The 9,964-nt window shown below is 49.9% G+C and overlaps 1 protein-coding gene across 2 annotated transcripts in view; it reads right to left on the bottom strand.

Moving 5' to 3' along the window:
• SREK1 (splicing regulatory glutamic acid and lysine rich protein 1) overlaps window positions 1-9,172 on the bottom strand; it is a 49,426-nt gene extending 40,254 nt beyond the window's left edge. Inside the window, exon 1 of one of the 2 annotated variants that reach the window (XM_019532167.1) lies at window positions 8,823-9,172. In XM_019532167.1, coding sequence (XP_019387712.1) covers window positions 8,823-8,983 — 161 coding nt within the window. In that variant the 5' untranslated portion in view covers window positions 8,984-9,172. The remainder of the gene's footprint in view (window positions 1-8,822) is intronic. The other variant, XM_019532166.1, reaches the window with a different exon arrangement.
• Between the last annotated feature and the right edge of the window lie 792 nt (window positions 9,173-9,964).

Here is a 9,964-nt window from a genome sequence, read left to right as displayed (position 1 = left end):
TCGTTTGACCCCAGTACTCTTCCCTGCCATGGCAGGGGGTCGGACTAGATGATCTACTCAGGTCCCTTCTGACCCTAGAAACTATGAAATTATGAGGTAATCCCAATGCAGATCAAAGGGGGTAAGAGGACGCAAAAGCCCCCATGGTTCACCAAAAGCACACGGGAACATCTCCTGGCTAAAAGGGAGCCAATGGAAGGGAAGGGCCATCACCAGGGAGGATTATACTGCGGTTGCTCAGGGCTGCAGGGTGGTGGTCAGGGAGGCCAAGGCGGAGACGGGACTGGGACTAGCTTCCCGGATCAAGGACAACAAGAAGTCCTTTATAAATACAAAGGGGGCAAAAAGAAGGTTCCAGGTAACATGGGGCCTCTGCAAGACGTGCTAAGAAATCTGGTCATCACACCAGATGACAAAGCTAACCTATTTAATAATTTCTTTGCTGCCATTTTCCTGAGCAGGGACTGGGTCACCCCCCGCACTGGGACCTCCACAGGCCTCAGGGAAGGCGCTCCCAGACCTAGAGTCAGTGAGGATCTAGTCAGGGAACTTCTGGAGGGACTGGACATATTTAAATCAGCTGGTCCGGACAATCTCTACCCTAGAGTGCTGAGGGAATTAGCAGGTCATTGCGAGACCCCGGCACGGCTTTACGAGCACTCGTGGTGCTCTGGTGTGGTGCCAGAGGACTGGAAGAGGGCCATTGTGGTTCCCATTTCCAAAAAAGGGAGGAAGGAGAACCCAGGAAACTATAGGCCAGTTAGTCTTACCTCTATCCTGGGATGTTTTTTGAGAGAATTATCATAGCACATGTCCATGAGGGGCCAGCAGGGAAGATTATGCTTAGGGGCTACCAACACGGGTTCATTGGACGCAGGTCCTGTCAGACCAACCTGGCGGCCTTCTACGACAAGATCACCAAACCCTTAGATGCAGGGGTAGCAGTGGACGTAGTCTTTCTGGACTTTCGGAAGACTTTTGACACCGTCTCTCACCCCATTCTCATTCAGAAACTGGGGGGTTGTGGTGTAGACACCCACACAGTCAAATGGGTCGCCAACTGGCTGGAGGGTCGCACCCAGAGAGTGGTGGTGGATGGGTCATTTTTGACCCTCTGCAAGGTCGTGGGCACCGGGGTTCCGCAGGGCTCGGTCCTTGGGCCTGCACTGTTTAACATCTTCACCAGCTACTTGGACAAGGGGGTAAAAAGCTCCCTGTTCAAAGTCACAGATGACACTAAGATGTGGGGGGAAGTGGACATGCTAGAAGGAAAGGATGTTGCCATCGGCCAGTCCGTTAAGAATGGCTTTTTTGATAATCTTTTCTAAGCCCTTCCCCGGGACAGAGGTCAGGCTGATGGGCCTGTAGTTTGCTGGATCCACCTCCTCCCTTTCTTGAGTTCCTAGCCCCATAGTCCTGGCCGCTGGAAGCCCCCCTCTGGCAGGGCTGGGGTTGGCAAGGGTTTATGAGTGGGAGGCAAGGGGCACCAGCAGGACCATCAGGGCTGGGAGGCCTATTGGGGTGGAATGAGGATCCTTTCATTTTAACCATGGATTCTGGGATTATTATGAGAGAAACTGAGTTTTGTTTTGTTTTTATCAGGGAAAACCAGGATCCTTGTTAAGGACAGAAGACCTGTAAATCTTTGGCAGAAAAGGTAGAGCAGAGCTTAGCAATATACAGCCCATGGGCCAGAAGAAATCCAATCCAGCCTCAGAAAAGCCAATCCAGCATGGAAGAATCAGTCTCATGGAGAAGTACTGCACCACCCCTCTGCTCCACAGCACTCCTTTCCGCTGTACAGCCAGCTACTCTGCAGTGTCTGAGCTTATGCCTCCTGCAGAGGGACTGGAAATCTGGCAACCAGCTACTCCAGGATTGGGGGATGGGACAGTGACTTCCAGACTGTAGCAACTGTCTGGACTTAAACTGAGGCCCTTACCAGCAAAGGGCTGCCCTGATCTAGTGGTACAAAACCCGTGCATGTAGGGCAGCCATGCAGGGGATCAGCTTCTACCAGAGGGAACAAATGAAAGGAATTTGCATGCTTCCAGAAGTATGATGTGGGAGTGGACTGCAAAGAACAGCTTGCTACTGGTGCTAGCTTTATACCACCCATCAACACACAGAAGCCCTGGGGTTGCTTTACATGGTAAAAGTATAACTGCAATATAAGGAAACTCTAGCATTCAAGACTCCCCTCAGCTGTACCCCACACATACTCCCTAGATAGCAAAGTCAGGAATATGGTGGCACACAGCCAGTTATGCTGCCTCTACACAATGAAGAAATTCTCTCTCTGCCAGGGAAGGCATAACCGGCAGAGTCTGCCCACTTCACAATGCTTCTACAGCACTGAAATGTGGCTGTAACACAGCAGTGAATGTGAAATAATTATATAAACAGTGGTTCCCGCCAAGAATGGGGAAAAAATTAAAAGGTACTTATAAAAGTAGTAAAGAGAGGTTCCCTTCAAGCCCTTAATTATTTATTGATGCTGGGCTAAACTTTAACTCCTGTCAATCAATTCACAGCACTATACAGGACAACAGTTACAGATCCATTTTTCTTTTTTTTTTAATCCTACAATGTCCCATAAAATAAAAGGAATCCTAACAGAAGATCATCAAAATCGATGCTGAAGGAACAGCACTGTAATCGTGACAGATATAGATATTTTAAGTGCCAATATTTAAAGGAGTAGATTAAACGTGATGGAATGCAGGAATCTATGAGAAAAAAGTATAATGACCACAGTGACATAATTTTGGGGTTTACTCAATGTCTAGAACAGGGGTGGGCAGTTATTTCAAGTGGAGAGCCACTTACTGAGTTTTAGCAAGCTGTCAAGAGCCACCTGGGTAGCCCCACCCCTTGAAAAGTGCCCTGCCCCCTGGTCACCATCTTGGGACTGTAAGTCCTGTCCCCTAATCCCTGACCTTTGCCACCAGACATTCCTCCCCTTGCTCCCAGAAGTACTCCTTTCAGAAAGGAGGTTTGCAATCTGGGAACCAGAAAAATACCAAATTATATTCTAGAAATCAAACAACTACTACAACATTTAGTAATTTGATTTCAAAAAATATTTTTGTCCTGATTTACATGCATTTGGGAGTGTATATAGAAGTGATTGTATAATAGCGTAAAATGAAGTCTTACACTTGTACATTGTAGGGGGATGTGGGGGATTGGGTGGGTGGGTATAGGTTTGTGGGGTGCTGTGGTATGCATGTATTTGGGGGAGGCTGTGGGTATGTGTGAGGGGGTTTGTCAGGGTGCATAGGTGTGGGGGTGTGGGTGTGTATGGGGTTGGGGTGTGAGTGTTTATGTGGGGTAAGGGAACATATGGGTTTGTGGGGGGTTGTGAGCATGTGGGGGAGAGGGTGGCTGGGGTGTGTGCGTATATGGATGGCAGCGCAAGGGAAGGTGTGGGTACATGTGTACAGTGGGGCTTGTGGGACTTGCCCTACAAACAAACACGCACACTGCCTCTCTCTCTCCCCCTCCCTCATTGCTCACAGCCTTCACTGTGGCAGGCGGAGCCTCTGCCAGCGCTCCTCCAAGCCCAGGCTCTGAGCTCCTGGCCCCCAAGCACTGGCATGGGCCCTGTCCTCCCGCTCACCGCCACTTCCCCTTCTCATCTGCCACCACTGCTCTTCTCCTGCCACTTCCCTACCTTCCCCCCTACTCCCCTTACTTCCCCATCCCCCCACTTGCCGCTCCAGCACTACGCCCCAGACCACAGAACGCAGCAGGAGCCAGCCCAGCTCGGCCAGCACTGCGTGGGACCAGCCAAGAATCATGGGGACTGAGCCGGCTCCTGCACAGGCCTAGCCATGCAGCTAGGAACTGTGGTGCCAAAGCAGCTGGCAGGCAGGAGAATGGAGAGAAGCAGCGGCAGGCAGGAAAGCAGGGAAATGGAGATGTAGGCAGGGGGTGAGTAACAGCAAGTGGGTGGGCATACGGGACCCACATCCATGTCCCAGGGCCAGGGCCGGGTCAGCAGAAGAGCATGGCCCACACTGGCAGGGGCTCTATGGAGCCAGGCTGGGCTGCACCATCAGGGAAAGGAGAGAGCCATTCCATTTGAAAGGTCTGGTTCCATTTGAGCCCCTGCCATCCTAGGCCACACCCTCCTGCCACTCCTGGCCCCAGGACACCAGCATGGGCTCTACACTCCTGCCCAGCTGTCATCACATTCACACCCACTTGTGCGCTCATTGCTACTCACCCCCCCAGCTACTGCTGCCATTTCCCCACTTTTCTGCCCCCCGCTGCCACTTCTCCCCACTCCCCTGCCAGCCACTTCGGCACCATGTAGTTCCCAGCTGCATGGCCAGGACCACAGGACTCAGGAGGAGTCAGCTCAGCCCAGACTGGCCCTAAGGATCCTCCCCTGCCTGCCTCCTCCATGTTCTTAGCTGAATTTCCCTCTCCAGTGGAGGGAGACAGGGAACAGCCCCCAGTCACCAGGCCAGAAGCTTCTGCTAGGCAGAGGCTTCCAATTTGGGTTTTGGGGGTGGGGTGGGGCGGGTCGGGGCAGAGCAGGCCTTGCTGCTGCAACTGCTGGGTCCTGCTGCCAGCTCCCCCTGGGTCCTACTGCTCCTGGTACCTTGTCATCTTTGACAGGCAGTCAGAGGCAGATAATAATTACTTTTCTAAATTTTTTAGGGCCCTGCTGGCCAGATAGTATGGCCTGGTGGACCGGATTCAGCCCACAGACCACCCCTGGTTTAGCATTTACTAAAGTTTCATTTTGTCACCAACATTTAATCCTGTGAGAAAGACTATACTATTTTGATCCTTGACTATATAAATGGTAGCTTGCTATACTGAAACTTATTAATGACAGTATTTTTACAGGGCACCCATTGTGTGCCTAATGATAATCAAGTGCAATCTCACTCTGTACCTTCCAATTTAAGAAATCTGCTGCTGAGCTTTACTAGGAATTAGAGCTGCCAGTATTTACCTTAGGATATGACAACATTACAAATGCAACCAAATTCAAACCTCTGTTCATTATCTCCCTAACCAGAAGTGTCTGAATTTGTGCACAGCTGTGGATGGGTTAAGCACTACTACTGGGGAAACATTCCAATCATTTCCTTTTGAGAGGCAATCCAATCATTCCTGGAAACAGACCTCTGGTAAGCTCCAGTCAGGTAGAAACACTGTTCACATCAAATAGTTGCAGGATTGATATTGTAAGGGATTATACATTCAGATCTGTGAATGGAGATCTGTGCATATGAACATGAATCAAATTGCATGATTTGGTTCAAAAATATGTTTGGTATATTTTTACCATTTTTAGCACTGTAGAGCTGCCAAAGTCTAAGAAAGTGATGGATTCTATTAATTCTTGAGCTTTCCTAATAGAATTGGAACTAATCTCTGAATCAGTTACACATTTGAAAATGCACTGAAGGCAATGGGACTCAGTGACTCTCAATGGGACTCACTATGAGCCTAATTTAACCTACACAAATTATATTATTGGAAAGGACGCAGACAGAGAAGAACCGATCCTGGAGTCTCACAGTGAAGTCTGAGTTTGTAGAAATCGTCAAAATATTTTTTAACTAGGCATATTTGATCAATTAGAGAAAATAAACATTAAACCTGTGGCACTGCACAGCTGAGAATGAGTTTCAAGAAATCCTGAAAGACAGCAAGGGACATGGGGCCATGATTCTAGCAGGACACTCAACCAGGAGTGGGAAGTCTTAAATTTTGGTCCATGCCCCCAAAAGCTCTTCGCATCTGCTGCGTTACAGTGTCACTAGATGCAATGTATAAACAGTGCTGGGAACCCATACTGGAACCCAAAACTCCTTCCCCTCAGCAATATAACCTGGCTATAAAGCCATGCTCCCACCAGTTCTCTCTCTTTAGCCCCATGTGACCATTTCAACAGGAATGTAGCAACCTGCCTCAACTCTGTGAGTCCTGAAAGGCAGCATTTGAACTCCCTCACAGAATCTGGGACTCTACTGAACCCAGAACCTGACAGAGGGGAAGTTATATGAAATGCAGTTAGACAGGAGCATCATAATTATTGCTTGCCATATTCTAAAAGAATATGGTAAGTTACTCACCTGCACCCAAATGAAAACCTCAAGGAGCTAACAGTGGAGTTGGGTGCACATCTCAGTCTCATGTAAATGCATAAGTGCTAAAAGGTAGAGACCTAATCCAGGAGAGAGGTGTAAATTTAGACACACCTTTCTTATCAGCATTTCAAATAGACTGCCTTAGCTGCACCCCAACCTTTTCTCAACATGTTGACCATTGTAATTCCCATTTTAAGCCATTCTTTCCCACTCACTATGTAGGTAATTTAGCCATCCAACTCAGTTTTCTATCCAAATTACACTTCCAGAACTGAGCACTGTAAATTAGGTGTGGTGACGCTCAATATCACTACACCTAAGTCAGTTTGTGGATCTACCAGTTCTTTTTTTGCCTCCACACTTCTATTCTAAGCCCTTACTTGTACCATCATCTTAGAAAACATCAGCTTTTTGGAATATGTTACATTATGTATTATGTCTACCACAGTGGAGCCATCACTTCCACACTCCTAAATATAAATACTTGCTACAAATGGAAAACTCTGGTGCCACTTCACACGATCACTTTTCAGAATGAAACACGCTAAAAAAACCAAAACAACTGAGTAAAATACTCATAATGTAAGTCATTATTCACAACAGACCCTAGAATTTCATGTATTTATGAATGCTATCTAGTTGGAGGCCGGATGCAAAAAGAACAGTTTTGCACGGTTTCCTTGAGATCACCAAATCTGAGCTTTGGCTTAAGTCAGAGAGAGCTTCTTCTAAAAGTGACTCCTTAACTGAAAGCACTTAAAATACTCCTGACATAACTGGAATTGGACCCCCTCCCCACCAAAAAAAAAAAAAAAAGTCTAAAAAAATTCTGTTGTTTATTTTCAGGTGTTACCTGGAAACTGAAAACAGCCTGGTTATCTTCATCTTAAAACAGTTTTGCTTGCTATTTCTCAAGGCTTAGCACAATTTGCTTTGAGCTGAAATGTTACAGCAAACTTTTTAAAACCAGATAAAATAGGCATCGCTTCAAATTAGAGTGCCTAATGTGACTCTTAAATACTAATAAAATGCCTCATTTGTACATTAATATCCAGCATTTTAGAATGCTAATCCATTAAATATGCAACCAAAAGCAGAAAAGTAATTTCAGCACCCTGGACCAAATTCCCAGCTGACAGAAATATACATAAACAAATGCAATTTCCCTTAAAAAAACATATAGTACGGTAAAATGCTATTTTATTCTTGGTGGTTATTCCAAGACACTTTTCAAATGACTGATATGTTTAAACAGAATCATATTGAAATATTTAGTCGTCAATAACAAGGATGCACTTGCTGTGTCACAACAGAATAACCAAGAGCGAAATCAGACAAGACTTTCAGCTTGTTATATGACATCCATTAAAATCTATCCCAATTGCCACAGCTTCAATACCATTTGGCACTGAATTATTTTTATAAGGCTCCAACAAAATAATGTTTAAAACAAAGTTACGATAATATAAAAACGTAACACCTATCTTACAACTCTTCTATTAAATGGATCCTTCAGAGCTAATAGTTAAGGACTTAAAATAAAACAAACGACTCTTTGGTGTGGTACTGGATTTCATTGTAATAATGCCACAAAACACTGATCTCCCAGGTTCTGCCACATGTTCCTATTAAAGCTGGAGAGAAACAGCCATATTGTTACACATTTTCAAGCCCTAACTTTATAGCTGTTTGGCTCTTGTTATAACTGGAAAGCCATTTTTATGGTGTGATAATTACTTTGCAAATGTGGCCAGCCTAAATGTAGTCCATAACTAACCAATGAACCGTGCAATATGTGTAAGGCAGGGGTCAGCAATGTTTTTGGCTAGAGCGCTAAAAACACCCACCTCAACTTGGCACGCCAGGAGCAGATGACAGGGCTACCAGGAGCCCAATCCTCATTGCTGGCAGGGGTGCACACGCACCTCTGGGCAGATGATAAGGGAGAGGCCAGGGCTGCACTGCCCCAGCCCCTTCCCTGCCATGCACCCCAAGTCAAATGTGCACCTGCTGCCACCACCGAGTAGGCTGGCTGCTCTGCACCTCAATATAGCTGTCTGCAGCCTGCCCGCCACGTGCTGCAGCTGCTCAGAGCCTGGGGAGCCGCTGTGGCAGGTAGCTGGGAGGCTACAAAAAGCTGCACTGGTCACCAGAGCCCTGGCTGGGCCCCATGGCTGCATGCGCACCTCAGGATGCATGGCTGGGAGGGGACCCTGGCCCCTTCTCCACCCTCTGCCTCAAGCAGCTGCCTGCTACAGAGCCTGGGCTGCTTGCACCGGGACCTGCAGCCTCCTAGCCCCTACTGTAAGCAGACCAGGCTCCATGGCTGGCACCCGCTGCCCAGAGCCCTGCGGGTTGTGGCTTGATGAGCAAAATGGCCTCGCGTGATACGTACACGGGGGGGGAGGGTTGCTGATCCCTGGTGTGACGCGTGGCAGGGGCCTCAGCGGTCTCAAGGGAAGATCTGTTTTCTTGAACTCCCCACCACGAGCCGCCTGCCGCGTCTCTGCGGCTGGGGGAGGAGCCGACTGTAAGCCGCCATCTTAGCGCCGGGCAAAGCTCCGCGGCCCGAGCGGGAGGCTGCCACGTGACCCGCCGCGGAGCGCCCGGATCCAAGATGGCGGGCGCGGCGTCTCCTGCCGGCCCCTTTGGCCTCTCCCTCCAGCCCCGCCCCTCTCGCCTCTATGGCTCGGAGGCCGCACTCACTCCGGGGGGTAGAGGCGCAGCTCCTCGATCTCTCCCAGGAAGCCGAAGAGCGTCCTCATCTGCTCGCTGGTGACCGCCGAGGACAAGTTGGTAACCTGGATGACGGAGGTGGGGCCCAAGGGGAAGCCGAGCGGCACCCCGATCCCGCCGCTGTTCATCATGGCGGCGCTTGCACGACCGCTCCGCTCCCGCTCTGCCCCGCGCAGCCCAGGGGCGGGTTCACCACAGACAGGGCCTGGCTAGAGAGTCTCGGCTCGGGGACGCTCTGGCCTCGATCTCCACTGCTCCGCGAGCCGCTTCTCGAGCTCTCAGTCCGGCTGCACCGTGGGGCCGCCGCCGCCGCGTGCGCCACTGGCCCCACCCCCTGCCCCGGCGACGTCAGCACGTCCGCGCGGCGCCCGCCAACCGGTGCCCGCCAACCGGTGCCTCCGCGGGGCAGGCTGGAGCAGCGCCCACGGGCCGCGGCCTGGGCGAGGCAGCGCCGCCCGGCGGGCTGAGGCGCCTGCAGGTCGCTGGCGGAGCGGCCCCGACGTGTTCCCCCTAGAAAGAAGTGGGGCTTGGTCCTCCAGCATCCCAGGGTGCTTTGCTCTGCTCTCCCCACATTTGCTGGTGGGGTGGGACTGTCCTGCCTCCTGCATTACCTTATGTTGGAAGCTCACAAGCATAGGTGACATGTAGGGGCGGCACATGCCGCCCCTGAGTTTGGCCCCCACCGGCTTCTGCAGGTGGTTGCTACTCCCCCCACTGCAGACGCAGTCACCACCAACAGCACCGACAGCGGCTGCAGGCGGTCCCCGCTCGCTGCCTGCTTCTTGCCACCCCCACCCCACCAACACCAATGCCGCTCAACCCGCCCTCTCCACCAATGTGGCCGCAGCCGCCTGTGGGTGGTTGCCGTGCCCCTGGCTTCCAGGGGCACGCATCATTCATGCTCAAAAGTATATTTGCGGAAAAATGACCCTACTCTGAACAAATATGCAAATAAGTCGTGTTATTTTCTCGTGCTTACTTAAGTCACCAGTGAACAAGTGAGAACTGGGTCAAAGTTGAAGCATTTCTTGATTTCCAGGCAAGTCATCATAAAAAAAAAAGTCCTGGCAGCAAACGCAGAAGTCATTTAAGACTTCCTGAGTGTGACTTGG

This window comes from Crocodylus porosus, unplaced genomic scaffold (assembly GCF_001723895.1).
Source record: "Crocodylus porosus isolate Cpor-Errol unplaced genomic scaffold, CroPor_comp1, whole genome shotgun sequence".
Classification (NCBI taxonomy): domain Eukaryota; kingdom Metazoa; phylum Chordata; order Crocodylia; family Crocodylidae; genus Crocodylus; species Crocodylus porosus.
The sequence above is the reverse complement of the archived record's forward strand: the minus strand, read 5'-3'. Positions and strand labels throughout refer to the sequence as shown.